Genomic DNA, 18,137 nt, shown 5'->3' with positions numbered 1-18,137 from the left:
GAGGATTAAATGGGAGGAGAAGGTGGAGGAACTCTGGATTCGACTTATTTATTGAATCCCTCAAGTTTCTGCTGTTTGTTGAACCTGCACTTAATACATTTTGCCAATTTTATAACACGAGTAATTTTAAGAATAATGTACTTTGTTTATACTGCACTTTATACTAATCTAAGCATTTTCTACTAAATTATTTCTTTTTTATATCTATCTCTGTGGGCAATATAAAAGAAGCGTAAGACAGGATCCTTAACCTCAAGGAGTTTATTTTTAAATTGAGGGTGGAAATAATGAGAAAATAAATAAAACCATGACTTGGATTAAGAGAGAAGTTTTGCAGGTGAGGCCATCTCATTTACATTAAAAGAATATGATACATGACGGCCACGAGCTTTCGTAACTGGAAAAGACTTCATAATTGGGAGGCCCCATACTTACAAGTTGGGCTTCCCAGGTGGCACAGTGGTAAAGAATCTGCCTGCCAAAGCAGAAGACTCAGGTCCGATCCCTGAGTCAGGAATAGCCCCTGAAGAGGGAATGGTAACCCACTCCAGTGTTCTCACCTGGGAAATCCTACGTAAAGTGGATCCCAGCTGGCTACAGTCCATGGGGTCACAAACAGTTGGACACGACTGAGGACACAGGAGTACTTACAAGTTAGGAGGGGTTTGACTTGGAAGTGCTGAAATGTTCCTCCAGGGAACAGCATGGAAGACAAAGGGGTTGAGGGTGGGGAACACTAAAGAGGTGGTATATATCACTAAAAAATAACAAGAAATTTGGTTGATTTGGCATGGTAAGGGTCTTGAGAGTATATTTGACCCTATATACAGTAAGACCCCAGAGTGCAGCTGGGTAGATCGTACTTTAATTAAGAGGTATCTGGGGAAAATCAGTCCGGTGCTGGTATAAAGATGGGGCTTATCAGTGATACGCCCAAGCCACAGGACGAGTTAGAATGCCATTATAGTAAAGTGCTTAGAGTTTTGAACCCTCACTTAAGACCTGAGGATCTTTGTACAAAGTGTCCATATCCTCAAAATCTTTTTTTGGGGGGGGGATGCCATGCAGCATGTGGGGTCTTAGTTCCCTGACCAAACCCTTTGTCCCCCGCAATGAAAGCGTTAAGCCTTAACCACTGGACTCCCAGGGAAGTCCTGAAATAGCTTTATTAACCCTTAAAAATGTAGATAATGGCACTTACTTTTTAGGATGGCTTCTTTTTCTACGCAGAGCCCAGTGCCCAAATGTTTAGGTGTTCTGACAGTCTTAGTTCTCCATTCCTTCTGCTCGAAGCGAAGAGAGACTCTTAGGGAAAATGGGCGTTTGTTGACTGGTTCCAACCAAAGGGAAGAGAACCAGGAGCAGTGATGCCCTGGGCAGAAGCTAAGGTGTGAATAGGTTGGGGGAGTGGTGATGAACTTGAGGTGACAATGGTGTACGCACATAGAGAACTACGCCTGGGCATTTGAAAATATGAATTTAGAGGGGGACCAAGCTAAAGCTGTAGATTCAGGGACACTTTATATAAAAGTGGTAGGTGACACCGTGTATGTACAGTGTCAAGTTTTAGGAGAGCAAGAGTGTAGAAAAATCATGAAACTTGGAGGATTCCACGAAATGGGGTTGGAGAAGCAAGAGGAGGAACAGCTACTCTTTGAGAAAGAAAATGATTAGGAGGGTAGACACTGTCAAAATTTTCCCAACTTTCCAGTAAAACGTCACTATGGGGGATTCCCTGGGGGCTCAGTGGTAAAGAATCTGCCTGCCAATGCAAGAGATATGGGTTTGATCCCTGGTTGGTCCTGGAATATCCCACATGCTACGGAGCAACTAAGCCCGTGCACCACAGCTACTGAGCCTGTGCTCTCGAGCCCGTGAGGCGCAACTCTTGAAGCCCACTGCCCTACAGCCTGTGCCGGCACAAGAGAAGGCACTGCAACGAGAAGCCATGCACCGCAGTGAGAGTAGCCCCCTCTCTGCACAGCTAGAGAAAAGCGGGCGTAGCAACAAAGACCCAGCACAGCCAAAAATAGATACATGATAAATAATAATCGTTTTAAAAAGGTCATTATGCTGAGCATTGAAGAGAGGTAATAAAGCACAAACTAGAGAAGTCATCTGATCTCAAAGAATGAGTCTCATAATTAGGTGGAGTAGCAGATTCTCAGGAGAAGGCAATGGCACCCCACTCCAGTACTCTTGCCTGGAAAATCCCATGGATGGAGGAGCCTGGTAGGCTGAAGTCCATAGGGTCGCCAGGAGTCGGACACGACTGAGCGACTTCACTTTCACTTTGCACTTTCATGCATTGGAGAAGGAAATGGCAACCCACTCCAGTGTTCTTGCCTGGAGAATCCCAGGGACAGGGGAGCCTGGTGGGCTGCTGTCTATGGGGTCGCACAGAGTCGGACACGACTGAAGCGACTTAGCAGCAGCAGCAGCAGCAGCAGCAGCAGCAGCAGCAGGCCTTCAACACCTCAGGAGTGCTGCTGAAGGGCATCAATATCTAGCACTTGGGAGATGAGCGTCATTTAGGCTGAGGGAAAGGGAAGTAGCTCTCAAGACAAATTTAGACAGATTACTGCAATCAAGATCCACATAATGAACATTTTCAACGAAGTTTTTAAAAATTCTGCTCCAGTTTTGCCTATAATAGTTGGACTCAAATTTATCCTAAATGTGGTTTTGAAATTATCCTTTGGATAAAATGGCTTGTTAAAGCAGTGATAATAAAATCTGATTAGGGCTAGGTCAGCTTCCCTAGCAAAAAAGATGACATCCATCAGTTGATATTCTCTTCTCCCATTACTCATTCTCCTCCTGCCCAAAGCCTCTTTCAGAGATCCCTTCTGCTATTTTGCTCTGTGTAATATATATATATACACACACACACACACACACATATACATATATATATATGGACAGTACTTTAAATTCTCTCATTATTAAAGAATTTATCTTTGCCTATCAAATTTAAGAATGCACTTAAAAATAAGAATCAAAAATTGTTGGCAGGAGGATAAAAAAAGACAAATTCAGAAATCTGACCCTAAAGGGGGGAGGAAAGATATCTGAGGAAAGAACACCAGTGTTAAGATAAAATAGAGTCTGCTACATGTTTGAGGGTAAAGGAAGGGAAAGGAGGTAGAAAATATGAAATTACAGGTGGGGAGACCTCAGAGCTCAAAAGAAGAAGCATTGTTTCTAGAAGTAGGAAAGAAAGTATATCTATACTTACAGGGGAAGTGTTACTTGTCGAGAGAATGGATATTTATTCCTCCGAAAACAAAGGAATAAAAACAAATCAAGGAGAGTGGGTTCCATGAGGAAGAGCCTGCCAGTGGAACTCAGCTTTCCCAGAAGGGTATGGAAAGATCAGTTCAGTTCAGTCGCTCAGTCGCGTCTGACTCTTTGTGACCCCATGGACTGCAGCATGCCAGGCTTCCCTGTCTGTCACCAACTCCTGAAGCTTGCTCAAACTCATGTCCATTGAGTTGGTGATGCCATCCAACCATCTTATCCTCTGTTGTTCCCTTCTCTTGCTTTCCTAGCATCAGGATCTTTTCCAATGAGTCAGCTCTTCGCATCAGGTGGCCAAAGTATTGGAGCTTCAGCTTCAGCATCAGTCCTTCCAATGAACATTCAGGACTGATCTCCTTTAGGATGGACTGGTTGGATCTCCTTGCAGTCCAAGGAACTCTCAAGAGTCTTCTCCAACACCACAGTTCAAAAGCATCAATTCTTTGGCGCTCAGCTTTCTTCACAGTCCAACTCTCACACTCATACGTGACTACTGGAAAAACCATAGCTTTGACTAGGTGGACCTTTGTTGGCAAAGTAATGTCTCTGCTTTTTAATATGCTGTCTAGGTTACTCCTTGGAAGGAAAGTTATGACCAACCTAGATAACATATTAAAAAGCAGAGATATTACTTTGCCAACAAAGGTCTGTCTAGTTAAGGCTATGGTTTTTCCAGTGGTCATGTATGGATGTGAGAGTTGGACTGTGAAGAAAGCTGAGCGCCAAAGAATTGATGCTTTTGAACATTGGTGTTGGAGAAGACTCTTGAGAGTTCCTTGGACTGCAAGGAGATTCAACCAGTCTATCCTAAAGGAGATCAGTCCTGGGTGTTCATTGGAAGGACTGATGCTGAAGCTGAAACTCCAAAACTTTGGCCATCTCATGCAAAGAGTTGACTCATTGGAAAAGACCCTGATGCTGGCAGGGATTGGGAGCAGGAGGAGAAGGGGAGGACAGAGGATGAGTTGGCTGGATGGTATCACCGACTCGATGGACATGAGTTTGGGTAAATTCCGGGAGTTGGTGATGGACAGGGAGGCCTGGCGTGCTGTGATTCATGGGGTCACAAAGAGTAGGACACAACTGAGCGACTGAACTGAACTAGGTTAATCATAGCTTTTCTTCCAAGGAGCAAGCGTCTTTTAATTTCATAACTGCTGCCACCATCTATAATGATTTTGGAGCCCAAGAAAATAGTCTCTGTTTCCATTGTTTCCCCGTCTATTTGCCCATGAAGTGATGGGACCAGATGCCATGATCTTAGTTTTCTGAATGTTGAGTTTTAAGCCAACTGCTTCACTTTCCTCTTTCACTTTCATCAAGAGAAACTTCTTCGCTTTCTGCCAAAGGGTGGTGTCATCTGCGTGTGTGAGGTTATTGATATTTCTCCCAGCAAACTTGATTCCAGCTTGTGCTTCATCCAACCTGGCATTTCACATGATGTACTCTGCATATAAATTAAATAAACAGGGTGACAATATACAGCCTTGACGTACTCCTTTCCCTATTTGGTACCAGTCTGTTGTTCCATGTCTAGTTCTAACTGTTGCTTCTTGACCTGCATACAGATTTCTAAGGAAGCAGGTCAGGTGGTCTGGTATTCCCATCTCTTTCAGAATTTTCCACAGTTTGTTATGATATACACAATCAAAGGCTTTGGCATAGTCAATAAAGAAGTAGATGTTTTTCTGGAACTCTCTTGCTTTTTCTATGCTCCAACAGATGTTGGCAATTTGATCTCTGGTTCTTGTGCCTTTTCTAAATCCAGCTTGAACATCTGTAAGTTCTTGGTTCAGGTACTATTGAAGCCTGGCTTGGAGAATTTTGAGCATTACTTTGCAAGCATGTGAGATGAGTGCAATTGTGCAATAGTTTGAGCATTCTTTGGCATTGTCCTTCTTTGGTATTGGAATGAAAACTGACCTTTTCCAGTTCTGGTCATTGCTGAGTTTTCCAAATTTGCTGGCATATTGAGTGCAGCACTTTCACAGCATCATCTTTTAGGATTTCAAGTGTTTAAAGGCTGAGGAAGGGAGGCCTTCTATGGGGAATAACCCAGAACAGCCCGGGCACAGAAGAAATGGGTGAGCTAGACAACACATACTGCAGAATGAGCAGGAGGTTGAGGACTGATGAACTGAGGCTGTTTCACCTGGAGAAGTGAAGGTCTACATGGGTTTTGATGGCTGGCTTCAAATATTTGAAGAAATGACACACAGAAGGAATAGATGTTTGTGGGAACAAGAGGAGCAGTGGATGGAAGGTCCAGGAAGCAGATTCCATATGAACACAAGATAGAACTTCCTCACACATGGAGTGGAGAGGTGAGTGGTTCTCTTATGGGTGGCATCCCAGAGCTATGGGAGAGTTTCTTGTCCAGGATGCTGCAGACAGGATTCAGAATCAGAAAAGAGCTGGACTATGGTGATTTCTAAGGCCCTTCCCACCAGCACAGTTGAAATCTATGAATCTGTAGGCATGTAATACATTTAATTTAAAGAATCCCAAGACTGGGTGGGACCTTAAAGGCCTTTTAATACAATAACTCATTTGACTCTTCAGCCCCACCTGTGAGAGACTGACCAAGTAATCAGGATCTGTAAAACACACCCAAGTTAAGCCTGAATCCACCAGTAAGCCACCAGGCACCCCGGGTTTCTAGTAACTTACCATTTGGGTAAGGAAGTAATCTGTGGACCTCTCAGAGAACTCAGTGCCAAGATGGGTGAGGTGAAACTTTCATTAGAACCTTTTTCAATGAAAGAAGAAATACGTGTGAAATAATAATGAATCCTGGATACAATTTTGAATTGCTTTTAACCCTTGCTTATTATTTGAAAATCCAAACCCTTGAAGCAAATGCTGATTATTAATATTTCAAAAGAATCCTTCAATTTACAAAATAATTCACTTTGGGCAACAAATTTCAGGGATGAACTTAATGTATTCAGTTTTTCTCCCTTACTTGCCACAAGCAAAAAGCTCTTTTGCACACAACTTTCCAAGAAGTTGTGTGTCACACAAAGCGAATTCCACTAGTAATACAACATAAAAAATATTTCCTTTGCTTAACTGGCCACACACAAGTCATCAGTGATTGATCTGAGTCCATCTGAAGGGACGCTTAGCATAGGATATCTAATTTGATCCAGAATTTCAAGATCTGCCCCAGTTTGGGCTCTGTTTAATCCAGGGAAGGGAAGTAGAAACTGTGGCACTGGGTGGAAAGTCCTCCTGGGGTTGCTGCCACTGTTTACTGTGTGGTCTTGAGGGGAATGACTTAACATCTCTGAGGCTAAGTTTCCGAATGAGTAAACTCACAAGGTTATTCTGAGGCTTAGAGAGAATGTCTACAAAACGATACATACACACACACACACACACACACACACACACAGCTTGACACAGTAAGGAGTCGCCTTACTGCTTCCCCAGGGCTGACTCTGCTTCTCAGCAAGCCAGTGAGGTAGCACATCCAGGACTGTTCATCCCCTTTTACATAAGGACGAGCCAAGCTGCAAACTAAAACTGCAGCCTGCACAAAGCCTGGCTTCTGTACGTGGCTGCAGCCTGCCAGGCAGTCTCACCATGTCCGCTGGTGGGATATTCCAACTACAGCAGCAAAGGAAGAGGGGAAGCTGATTTCAGGAAGGCGGAAAGTAACAACAGGGGCTTCCCTGGCAACTCAGTGATTGACTCTGCCTCCCAATGCAGCAGGCACAGTCTGATCTTCGGTTGGGGAATTAAGATCCTAAATGCTGCGTGAGGAGGAAAAAAAAAAATTAATAACAGACGTGGAAGATGCATCACCTCCAAAAACAGAGTCTTTGCCCCGCTGCTGCTGCTGCTGCTGCTGCTGCTGCTGCTAAGTCGCTTCAGTCGTGTCCAACTCTGTGCGACCCCATAGACAGCAGCCCACCAGGCTCCCCCGTCCCTGGGATTCTCCAGGCAAGAACACTGGAGTGGGTTGCCATTTCCTTCTCCAGTGCATGAAAGTGAAAAGTGAAACGGAAGTCACTCAGTTGTGTCAGACTTTTCGCAACCCCATGGACTGCAGCCTACCAGGCTCCTCCGTCCATGGGATTTTCCAGGCAAGAGTACTGGAGTGGGGTGGCATCACCTTCTCCAGAGCCTTTGCCCTAGTGCCCTGCTAATCCTGCTCCAGTTCCAAAGGCAGAAGGTTGATTGAGTGGGAGGCCCAGCTGCAGAAGTGCAGTGGCATGAAGGGTAAGCTTTAGACCCCTATAAAATCTCTCAGGGCTCCCCAGGTGGCACTAGTGGTAAAGAACCTAACTGCCAAGGCAGGCGACAGAAGAGACACAGGGTCTGGACGATCCCCTCGAGGAGGGCATGGCAATCCACTTCAGTATTCTTGCCTGGAGAATGCCATGGACAAAGGAGCTTGGTGGGTTACAGTCCATAGGGTTGCAAAGAGTCAGATATGACTGAAGCAACTTAGCACCCATGCTTGCAACATCTCTTAGTCCTCAGGAAATCATCCAACCATTATTATTACATCATCTTCACTATGGTTAAGTGTCAGTTTTCATGGTCTTACTTAAAAGTGAACAAAAAAGCCTCTTTTCACTACATGAAGAGAAAGGGAATGAAAATACTAACTGCTTCGGTGCTGCTCCCAATGGAAATGTAAATTGGTACAACCAACTTTAGAAAACTGCTTGGTAGAATCTACTTCCGCTAACTTTCATCCTCTAAGACGCAGCAATGGCACCCCTAGGTAGGTCCAGAATAGAAATGTGCATTACAGTCATTGAAAGACTTACTAGAATTGTGCTAACACATATGACCCTTTGCATCTCAATTAATCATAATTTTAGACAACTAAAATCCAGTCCCTCGGTCACACTGTTCAAGTGAGCAGCAGCCACATGTGACTGGCAGCAACCATACTGGACACCACGGATGCAGAACACTTCCCTTACTGCAGAAAGTTCTACAGGGTACTGTTCTTGGGTGTTTGTAGGAGCATTAGTCACCACAGCCCAAATCTAGAAACTACCCGACGCCCATCAACAGCACAATGGATGAATCAATTGCTGCATGTCCACACAAGGGAATTCTGTAAAATAATGAAAATGAGCAATCTACAACAACAAGCAGAATATATATCTCACAAATTTAAAAAGCCAGGCAGATAAGAGTACTAGCTATGTGATTCCATTTATACAATGTTCCAAATGGGGCAAAAAACCATGGGTTGGGAAGATCCCCTGGAGAAGGAAATGGCAACCCACTCCAGTAGTCTTGCCTGGAAAAGAGTAGGACACAACCGAGCAGGCGACTTCACTTGGTGGGGATGGTAAAAAGGAGCGCAAGGGGGGTTGGGGTAGGGGTCGGGCATGCTTTATTTTACCATCTGGATGTGGTTCGCAGGGAGCGTTCCGCTTCTGAAGATTCAGTGAGCTGTATGTACGTACACTTAGGTCTTTCCTGTATGTGTCATACTTCGATAAATTTTCTAACCTTCCCTTTAGAAAATTTTGCTGCTATGGACGTTACCTACAGTTCAGGCTTTTTATGGGAGCGTCTTTTCAATAAAGCAAGCGTAGTTTTGAGATCAGTGCCCTTTCCTCGCCCCAGCCCCGCTGGACTTGGCTCGGAAGCCACACGGACTCACCAACCTCCCGCAGAGCGTCTTACCTCCGCGCCGCGCGCTGGGCTTGGCTCCGCGCCCCGGTAGTGACCGCCGGGACGGCCGGTTCTCCCACTCTGGGCTCTCCCCGGGCTCGCTGAGGGCTCCCTGCCCAGCGGGCTCTGGCCGCCCCAGGCCGGTGTGAGACGCTGCGCCCGGCCCCGAGGCACCTGGGCCACCCGCAGTGCCTCCCGTTCAAGCGGAGCGGGCGGCAGCGGAGCACTGAACTCAAGGCACCGAGAATCCGCCGTTCTCCCCGGGAGACGGGAGAAGGCACCTGGGATGTCCCCCCAGAGCCCGGAACCGTTAAGCGAAGGAAGAGGAGGCTGCGCAGGAGGCCTTGAACCAGCCCGCCCCTGCACGCGCTGCTCTCCCGCGGAGCGCCCGCCCACCCGGCCCCACCCCAGCCTTACCAGGGAATCGCCTTGCCCACAGGGGCTAGGTTTCTCTCCTGACCCCTTCCTTCCCGCAGCATGGGTTGGGGGGACTCGTGGCTCCCCCAGGAACCTCCCTTCACTTCCTTCTTCAGTCGAATTCCTCAAGTCCAAACCTCTGAAAAGTTTGCCAGCCTGAACGCCCCGCCAGGTGGCCCCTGCCCCTGGTTTATCAGCGATGGCTCCGGCCCGCCCCGCTCTCCCCGCGCACCTATGAGTGACCCAAGGGCAGAAAACAGTCCTGGGCTTCTGAGTTATATCACAGTCCTGGCTGATGCCTACCAGACACTGCTTGTTGTTTAGTCGTTAAGTCTCGTCCGACTCTGGGACTCCACGGACTGTAACCCGCCAGGCGCCTCCGTCCACGGGATTTCTCAGGCAAGAATGCTGGAGTGGGTTGCCCTTTCCTTCTCCAGGGGATCTTCCCAACCCAGGAAACCGAATTCCTGCACTGGCAGGCGAGTTTGTTTCGTTTTGTTTTTTACCACTGAGCCACCAGACACTGCTGCACTAAGCTGCTTTTACCTGGATCATCTCCTTTAATTTTCAAAGCCAAGGTGATTGATTGGCTCATGAGCATTTACCTATATAAACATTCATTGAGTTGAATATTTAATATTTGTGTGTTCTACTGTAAGAAAAGAAAACCTATAAGAAAGGCACTATTAAGCATACCCATTTTATAGAGGAGAAAACTGAGGTTCAGAGAGTTTCTTACTCAAGGTCTCTAATGCTGTTTATGGTAGCCCTGAGATTGAAATAGAGGCAGTCTGACTCCAGAGTTCATCCTCTTAACCCCTCAAGATTAGGCTCTGAAGAAAGAAAAAGAAAGTGCTGTCCTTCTAGAACCTATTCCACATGCCCCATGAGTAATGCCTACTCACTGCTTGAGCCCAATGTGACACCAGTTATTGGATGGGGAAGGATTATTGCTTTTCTTTGCTTTAGAGCTCAGAAACCCGAGGGACAGTTTACTTCACCTGCGCAAAGTCTCATGGGTCATTAGAAGGCTTGTCTGGATTTTACATTTCCTCCTGGATCACAAGACAATCAGTAACTAGGCGGTGGTTTGGGTCTGGGAGGGTGTCTTTTCCCCTAGAGAGGGAGCTCAAGGAAGAACTAGCTGTTAGTCAAGGGTTTTCACCCTCTGATGGCCAAGGCACTAGAACCTCAGCAACTGAGCAGTACGGAAATCCTTCAGTGAAGAGATGTGAGCTATTTATACCCAGAGATTGAAGGATCTGGGGAAGGGTAGGGATCGGGGAGGGGGCTGGTCCAGACTGGCTTTAAGTATCTCAAGACACGCAAAGTGCGCAGGAGCCAATTCATAGAACCAGCTCTGTTTCCTCTATGAGAATCACACGCCCCTTTTCCAGAACCGGAGGGGATGGATGCAGAGTGAAGGAAGACCAAGGCGGGCCAGGAGGAAGCCGAGCAAGGAAGGTGGGTATCCGGCGCTGGGGGGCACGGAGAGGCCACGGTCTAGCAGGATACAGACCAAGAGGGAGAAAAAGGAGTTGCTTACTTAGAAAACCCCCAGCGGAGCTATGGAATCTGCTCCCAGAGCCTTGGGTTTTCTAGTGCGCACACGCTGAAATCCAGGCTTAGAAGTGAGTGCTCCGCGCTGGGCAGCATCTTGATCACTGACCATATTTCTCACCTAGTGAATGTAGGGAAAGTTGATTTAGGTCTCAGATGCAGGTCTTGGATTTATTGCATACATTCCAGCTTTCCGCCCCCACCCCACCCTTCCCTTTCCTTGAATCTTTTTCTCTAACCCTAAACTTGATGTCCTCGTGTCAAGGTTACCACCAAGTTCTCAACCTTCTTCCCTAGGTTTTAAGATGTATGGCCAGGGGCAGCAATCCCTTGGGGAAGCCATATCCACCCCCACCCCCTGCAGCATCATGGGGTGCCCAAGGCCCGGCCTTCCTCTGGGATGGGGACAGGCTGCAGGTCTTCTGTGGTTGATTTCCGGTGTTCTAGCTCCACCCAGGTGGTCCAAGAGTCTAGCTCTGCCCATCTTCCTTGCAGCCAGCACCCAGTGCAAAGTTCCACAGCACCGGGGCCACCTGCATTGGGGATGGCCACTCTGAAGCAGCCTGGCCCCATGATCTCCGTGTTATATGTTCTAGGGGGAAAAGATGCCAGCCTGGCCCCTACGACCTCACTAGGCCCTCACATGGCAGGGAGAGAGACAAATAAATTTTTTCATGACACTATGTGGTGATACTGGAAAGTACCTAAGACTCTGGTGGCACTATTAGGGAGTGATTACCCCCACTTGGGTGGTTCAGGAAAGAAGCTTGGCCTTGAAGGAGGAGCAAGAGTTTACCAGAAAGATGGGGGTGTTAGAGCATTCCAGAAGGAGGGGAGGACATATGCAGAGACAAGGAGGTGGCGACTGCAAAGCGCTGCTTGGACTGGCTTCCTTTCTGTCATTCAGGCTTGAATCCGATCTCTTCAATGTGGCTTTCTCTGATCACCTACTCAAAAGAATCCTCCCTCCAGTACTTGGTTCTTTCTTAGAATCAACTACCTATTTTTACATGTATTTGTTAGTTGTCTATCTCCCCGGCACACACACTCCTTCAAATCAACGTCCTAAGCCTGCGGACACTTTTATTTTTCACCATTCCGCAGTGGCCAGAACAGTGAAGTGAACATGTATTAGCAGTATCAGTATCAGTGAATACTAGTGAATAGATGGATGGATGGATGAATGGAGTCCGGGGCTGCAGGCAGAGAGAAATGTCTTAGGAGGCAAGAATTCCCTCCAAGCCTTTAGCCTAAGCAACTCAAGGAAAGATAATAGCTCCAGAAGGAGAGCTCGCTAGGAAGGGGGTTTGGGACATCGCGGCGGTGTCCCAACTGCAGGGCGGTTTGAGAGAGGAGGAAACTGGCGGCGAGGAGCTGAGGGATCTGCAGCCTGGTGTGCCTGGCTCGGGGGTCTTTTTGCTTCTAAGGAGGCAAGGGGAGGGCGGGTCTTCGCCCCCAGACGCCGCCTGTCCTGCTTCCCGCTAGGCCCTTTTGGATGCGTCCAAGCCTCTTCCTGGGCGGTCAGTGGGTTTGGTGGATTGCCTTGCGGGCCTGTCTTCCTCTCTCCCCTCCCCTTTTTTTCTTCCCTCTCCTCCGGGACTCTGCAGCTCCCCAGCCAGGCGGCCCCGCAGCAACCTAGCAGCCCCCGCCCCCTCCTCTAAGGGCGAAATTGCTAAACTTGTAGCAATAATGACCCTGCTTTCAGGCAGCCGACTCCCGCTGAACGTCTCGGCGCCCGGGCCGGCCCAGCCTAATCAGCGCGCCCCTCCCTGCTGCCCGCCCAGCCCCTGTTCCCCCTGGCCGCCCCCTCCCCCAGCGCACAAAAAGTGGGGAACAAAACCCCCGCGCATTTCTCCGTCCCTCTGTTGAGCAGACTGCTGCACAAAGCCCCCGCTCTGAGAAGCAATGGGGAGCTCGGGGGGGACGTCAATCCCGACGCGCTGAGGTTTTTGTTCGCGCAGTGGACTTCGCCTTCCTACCACACCTTTTGTTCGGGACTCCAATAAAAAGCCATTCTTTCCGCACCTTCCCGGCCCGGAGCCGCCTTTCAGCGAGGCCCGACCCCACAATGGCGCGGCGCGCTGAGGCCTCTCCATTCACCCGCCTTGGCACGCTCACAATCGGCCGTGTAGCAGCACAGGCCTCGCACAGGCATTCTCCGCAAGTGACAAGGAGCCGCATAAAGCCTCGGCCGCCGGGGAAGAAGGGAGGGCGACCGAGGGGGAGAACTCGGCCGCGGCGGGGCGCAGCGCCCCCGGGCGCGCCGGAAGGCCGGGCGGCGGCCGAAGATGGAGCTGCCTTCGCGCCGCCTACGGCTAGGCCTAGGGGCGAGGTTTCCTTTACTCTAGAGGCATTCGAGACGGGCAGAGTCTAAGCCTTGATCTAACGCAGGCCCAGATACTAGCCCAAGCATCTGGGTGAAACTTGGGGGGATTTCAAAGTCCCAACTCAAAAGGCCCTGATTCTCCGACCTATCCTCCCTACGACAGTAAAGAGAAATTAATGAACAAAGCCTTAGAGACCGGACTTGCAGCCTGGAGGCTGAGGCAGAAGAGACCAGGCCCGAGATCGCCCAGGTCCGAGATCTGGAACTGCTTTTCCAGAGCATCTTTTCCTTCCCCGCTGCCCTGTTGAAGGATCCCTCCCTACTTTTGTGGGCTAAACAAAGTCTGTAGCCGGCCAACCGTTTGAAAATATTGCACCTTGTTTATTGACTCCTGTAGTGTACGGCAGCGGGTGTGTACATGGCGTGTGGATATATTTAGTTATATATATATATATTATATGTGCTGAATACAGAATAGGAAACAGAGGAAAGCCGGTAACACCTCCGGTGGGCCCCTAGGTCCCGGATTTGTTCAAACCCCCAACTTTTGATCTTGCTCTGCTAATTTTTCTTGCAGAGTTCTACGCCCCCTGACAATCTGGAGATCCACGCCGAGGTATCTGTTGCGGAGGGCAGGCGGTTGGGAAAAGGAAAATAGACTGTGGTGTGGCACTCCGGCCCCGCAAAGTGAGCGGAGGGTCGGTAGAGCCTGGGGATTTCTCAAGCCACGACGCCCGTTTTTCTCTCCTTCATGCTGTTCTCTGTCCTTGAGTTTTCCGCCAGAGCTCTGCTGAGGCCGCGAGAAGGGAGAGACGACTGGCAGCCTGAGTCCGAGCCTTTCGCACTCTTTTGGGGGCCGAGATTGGGCCCATCGTCCTCCCGGCACCCAGCCAGCGTTTCTGCCCAAGAGATAGTCTCCATGAAGGCTCAGGCGCATCCTCTTCGCCCCAGAGCTCCCTTCCCCGGACTTCGCGTAAGCTGCGCTCCGAGGCCCTGGGGAGCGAGGCGTGTATGTATATATATATATTTTTAACGAGGGGACCTGGTCCTTCCTTGGATCCAGCCTTTCTCGCCCTTCAGTCCCGCGGCGCCAGGCTGCGGTGGGGTCGCCTGCCGCGTTACCCGCCCGGTCCCTACCAGGCCCGGATGCCCTGCAAGGTGCCCTGAGCGCACGCGGCCCCCGCCGTCGCACCCTGGTGCAACGGCTGCGCGCCGCCGCCGCCCCCGAAGCCGGCCAGGTTGCTCACGTTCATGAAGGGGCCGCCTCCAGACGCACTGCAGGCGGGCTGCATGGCCGAGGCCGCCGAGGAGGCCCCGCCGCCGCCGCCGCCACTGCCACCGCTTGCCGGGTACGCACAGCCGTAGCTGCCGCTGTAGGCCGCGGCGGCGGCGGCTGCAGCGGCGGCGGCTGCGGCGGCGGCTGCCGAGTTCCCATAGCCATAGGCAGGGAAGCTGTTGTAGGAGTAGGCTCCCGCGCCCACGCTGTAGGGCGCGCCGTAGGCGGGCGCGCCAGGAGTGACGCACGGCTTGCCGTCCCGCACCAGCACCGGCACCGCCACACGGCGCGGCGGCGGCGGGGGCGCGTGCCCGCCCAGCTCCAGAGACTTGTCCTGCCGCTGTCTCTTGCACTTGTACCTGCGATTCTGGAACCAGATCTTCACCTGGGTGGACGTGAGCTTTAGGCTGCTGGCGAGGTGCTCGCGCTCGGGCGCCGACAGGTACCGCTGCTGCTTGAACCTGCGTTCCAGCTCGAAGACTTGGGCTTGCGAGAAGAGGACCCGGGGCTTCCGGCGGCTGCGTGGCTTCGGCCTTTCGCTCTCCTCTGCCGCCTTACAGTCTCCGGCTGCCTCCAGAGGTTTCTTCAGTTGGCAGCTTTCTGCGAAAGAAGCAAAACAACAGTGTCTCTTAGTTGTTCCCGGCCTCTCTGCGGCTCCGGTCCAGGAGCACTGTGACCCTTTTTGGTGGCAACGCTGAGCGTGCAGTAATAACTGCTTGGGTTTTGGGGAAGTTTTGTGACTTCTGGCGCCGTGGGACTCTTCGATCGCCCAAGGGCCCTCACCACGTCCTCGACGGGTGGAGGCACATAGTGTGGGGAAGGGTAGTTAGCGCGCGTTTATTTAGAACTTCAGCATCTGCGAGAGATTACCCTGTATTAAATGTGCAGCTCGGCTTGCTAATGATTATTTTCAGGATGAAAGTTTGTAACTACGTAACTCCAATATTTGCAAATTCGGTTGCCTTCTTTTCCGTCATAAATAGCTGAAGGTGTGAGAGGCATGTTGGTTTTTGGCGGCCGAAATTTGTGCGATGTGCCAAAATCTTCCTGCTTAGAAATGTCTGAGTGTACTGCTTATTGCCCAGGAACTGTTTTTTTGTTTGTTTGTTTACCTTTAAATGCCTGCCTACCCACAACTGAGTGTCTGAGTAAGGACAACCGTTACCTTAGAAAGAAAAAGAAATTTGATTGACTGACTGACTGAGTTTCATGTCGATTTTAGGCCCAGGGGAGCTGTCAGAGCACAGGCCTTGGCTTCCGCCACAACAAACCTTCTCTTGGGGAAGGAGATTCTTTTGGCTCTGTCTCCTCACAAACACTTCGTTGGAGGCGTTTTTCAGTTATTCTGTTGCCCTGCCCAATTCACCTCCCGTCCTACTTGAGCAGACAGGATCTAAGTTCAGCGCGTTTTTCACTCAGCCCGAAGCCACACAATCTGGGACACAAAGCAAAACGTTACAGATTTTCAAAAAGGCTGGTTGCCTCAAGGGTGCGAGTGAGGAATGAACTATGTTCCCATGCGCTCTCCCACCATCCCCTCGCTCTCTGCCGGGTGCCAGGACGCAGAGTTCCAGGCGGAGAAGTGAGGAAAGCACCCCCGCTAAAATTCTACCTAAGTTCCTGCGCCCTGCGGACACCAGGCACATAACCTGCTTGGACTACCTTTTCCGGGAAGAGGGAACGGCTGCCCTGGCCTCAAAAGACGCATCTCACGCTAGAGGGAAAGTGGGAAAAGTTGAGGCTCATGCCCCTCTAGCTCCTGAGAAGAGCTACAGTTGTCAGCACCCGGCAGCTGAGCCCACGTTGCTTATCTGCATCAGGGCAGCAATAACCTCCGCGGCTGCATCGCCTCCTCCCTCTGGGGGGAGTAGTTGGCGGAGTCACCTTGGCCTTCTCCCTCCGCCCTGGCTCCCTTGCAGCATCTGAGTTTTGCGGAGCTGTCGCTGACCAGGAACTGGCATGACACCAGCCAGGAGCTAAAGGGGCGGGCAGCCGTGCCGGCAAGGTTGGCGGGCTGTTTGCGGGCATGCCGCCATTGCCCCAGATGAGTGTTCCTTTCCCCTCTCTACTCACTTTGGCTCCCGTCCCTCACGACCTCGGGCTCCTCTTCATGTTCCTTAGGCCCGCTGCACGAGTCTCGCAGGACCGTGTGGACAAAGCTCTGGGGGCAGAGCCCCGAATCCCCGTGGCCATCGGCTGTAGCTAGTGAGTTTAAATAGGACAGTTTCTCGCCCTCTTCTTCCTCGTCTTCCTCCCCTCCGTCCGAAAACTGAGTCCCCTCAGCGGCGGCTAGCATGCAGGGCGCCGAGTGGAAGTGGTGCTCCAAGTCCGCCTGCAGGTGCGCGCCGTGGAAGTGCTGTTGCTGCTGCTGCTCCAGATTCAGAATGTCTTTGACTGAGAAAGGGGTGGAGGTGACCGGGCTTGGTAACATCATCAGGGCCACTTAATTGTCCAGTCCAAATATTCAATAAATCCCGGCGGGGGCGGGGAGGCAGCGCGGCGGCTCCAGCTCTCCTTCTGGACTCCGCCGCTGCTGCCGAGTCGGGCTTTTGACAGACGCGGTCCCACTCCAGTCTAAATCGCCTCCATTGGCCCGGACGTGGGGGTCTGGGTTTTGTTACAGCCACTGCAGGGACTGGGGCCGGGGCTGAGAAGCAGGAGTCCGGGGGTCGTGCGTCACGTCGGGGGCGGGGCTCTCGCTCCGACCTCCATCCCCATTGGTTCCAGCTCCTGTGGACCACACCCCTCCGCATCCACTGAGTGGGGGTGCAGCGGAGCTACCAGAAATAGACAAGGGCTAGTATAGAGTCTCGAAGTCTTAGTGGCTGCAGGAGAGGCTGCACTGCCTGGGGTACACGAACGACAGATTCCCATCCCGACTGGCCGCATCTTCCCGAGTAAAGCCAGTTCTGGGAGGCATCCTGAGAACCAACTGCCAGGAAGGATAGCCCAGGAACGTGGTTTTTCCAGCTGCTGCGGAGGCAGGAAAACTTCCTGGCTTGTAAATACCCGGCACTGGATCCCCAAGGAGACGGAATGTTTTATATATCTATGGACTGGCGACGTGTGCGTTCTCGCCTTGTTGACTTTGCTCAAGCTGTTCCCTACCTCGGAAAGTCTTCTCCACCCTTGTCACCATGACAAGCCTGTTCTCTGAAGCTCTGCTCAAATGCCACCTCCTCCAAGGAAGCGCTCCCTCATCGCCTAGCCGGAAGTCATCTCTCTCGCATCTGAACTTGCAGCGCGTGTTAGTAATGGACATTCGTGTCACTTATCACTTCCTGCCTAGTACTATAGCTATATTGCCTGCCTGGTCTCCCCGAGTAAACCATGAGCCCCCGGAGGGCAGAGCCCCAGTTGCATTTGCTTCTGTAGCTTTTCCAGCGGCCTCACTGAGCAGGTATGTGAGAGACAGGACGACGGAGTAAATACTGAACTTTGTGGTCTGACAGCTCTTGGTTTGAATCCTGGCCTAGTCAGTGTTGGGCCTGGGTGTTTCTAAGCCTCAGTTTCATTGCTTACAAAAAGACAGTAATACCTTCTGCAGGGTTGTTGCCAGTGATAAATGAGGCAAAACACGCCAAGATTTTAGTGCAGGGCCCGCTCATG

The 18,137-nt window shown here is 50.7% G+C and overlaps 1 protein-coding gene and 1 long non-coding RNA gene across 2 annotated transcripts; both read right to left on the bottom strand.

The window, feature by feature from the left end:
* Nucleotides 1-4,417: 4,417 nt before the first annotated feature.
* Nucleotides 4,418-9,330, bottom strand: LOC138427584 (uncharacterized). Its single transcript, XR_011252072.1, has 4 exons — nucleotides 8,962-9,330; nucleotides 6,888-7,058; nucleotides 5,971-6,049; nucleotides 4,418-5,684 (listed from the first exon to the last, which is right to left on the bottom strand). It is a non-coding gene; the product is annotated as an uncharacterized lncRNA (long non-coding RNA).
* A 4,282-nt stretch (nucleotides 9,331-13,612) lies between these two features.
* NKX2-3 (NK2 homeobox 3) lies at nucleotides 13,613-17,171 on the bottom strand. Its single transcript, XM_069566712.1, has 2 exons — nucleotides 16,602-17,171; nucleotides 13,613-15,128 (listed from the first exon to the last, which is right to left on the bottom strand). Exons 1-2 carry the CDS (start codon nucleotides 16,960-16,962, stop codon nucleotides 14,386-14,388), a joined length of 1,104 nt encoding a protein of 367 aa, XP_069422813.1. The 5' UTR covers nucleotides 16,963-17,171; the 3' UTR covers nucleotides 13,613-14,385.
* Nucleotides 17,172-18,137: the final 966 nt, after the last annotated feature.

This window comes from Ovis canadensis, chromosome 22, assembly GCF_042477335.2.
Source record: "Ovis canadensis isolate MfBH-ARS-UI-01 breed Bighorn chromosome 22, ARS-UI_OviCan_v2, whole genome shotgun sequence".
In the NCBI taxonomy this organism is placed as follows: Eukaryota; Metazoa; Chordata; class Mammalia; order Artiodactyla; family Bovidae; genus Ovis; species Ovis canadensis.
This window is presented reverse-complemented; position numbering and strand designations above follow the sequence as displayed.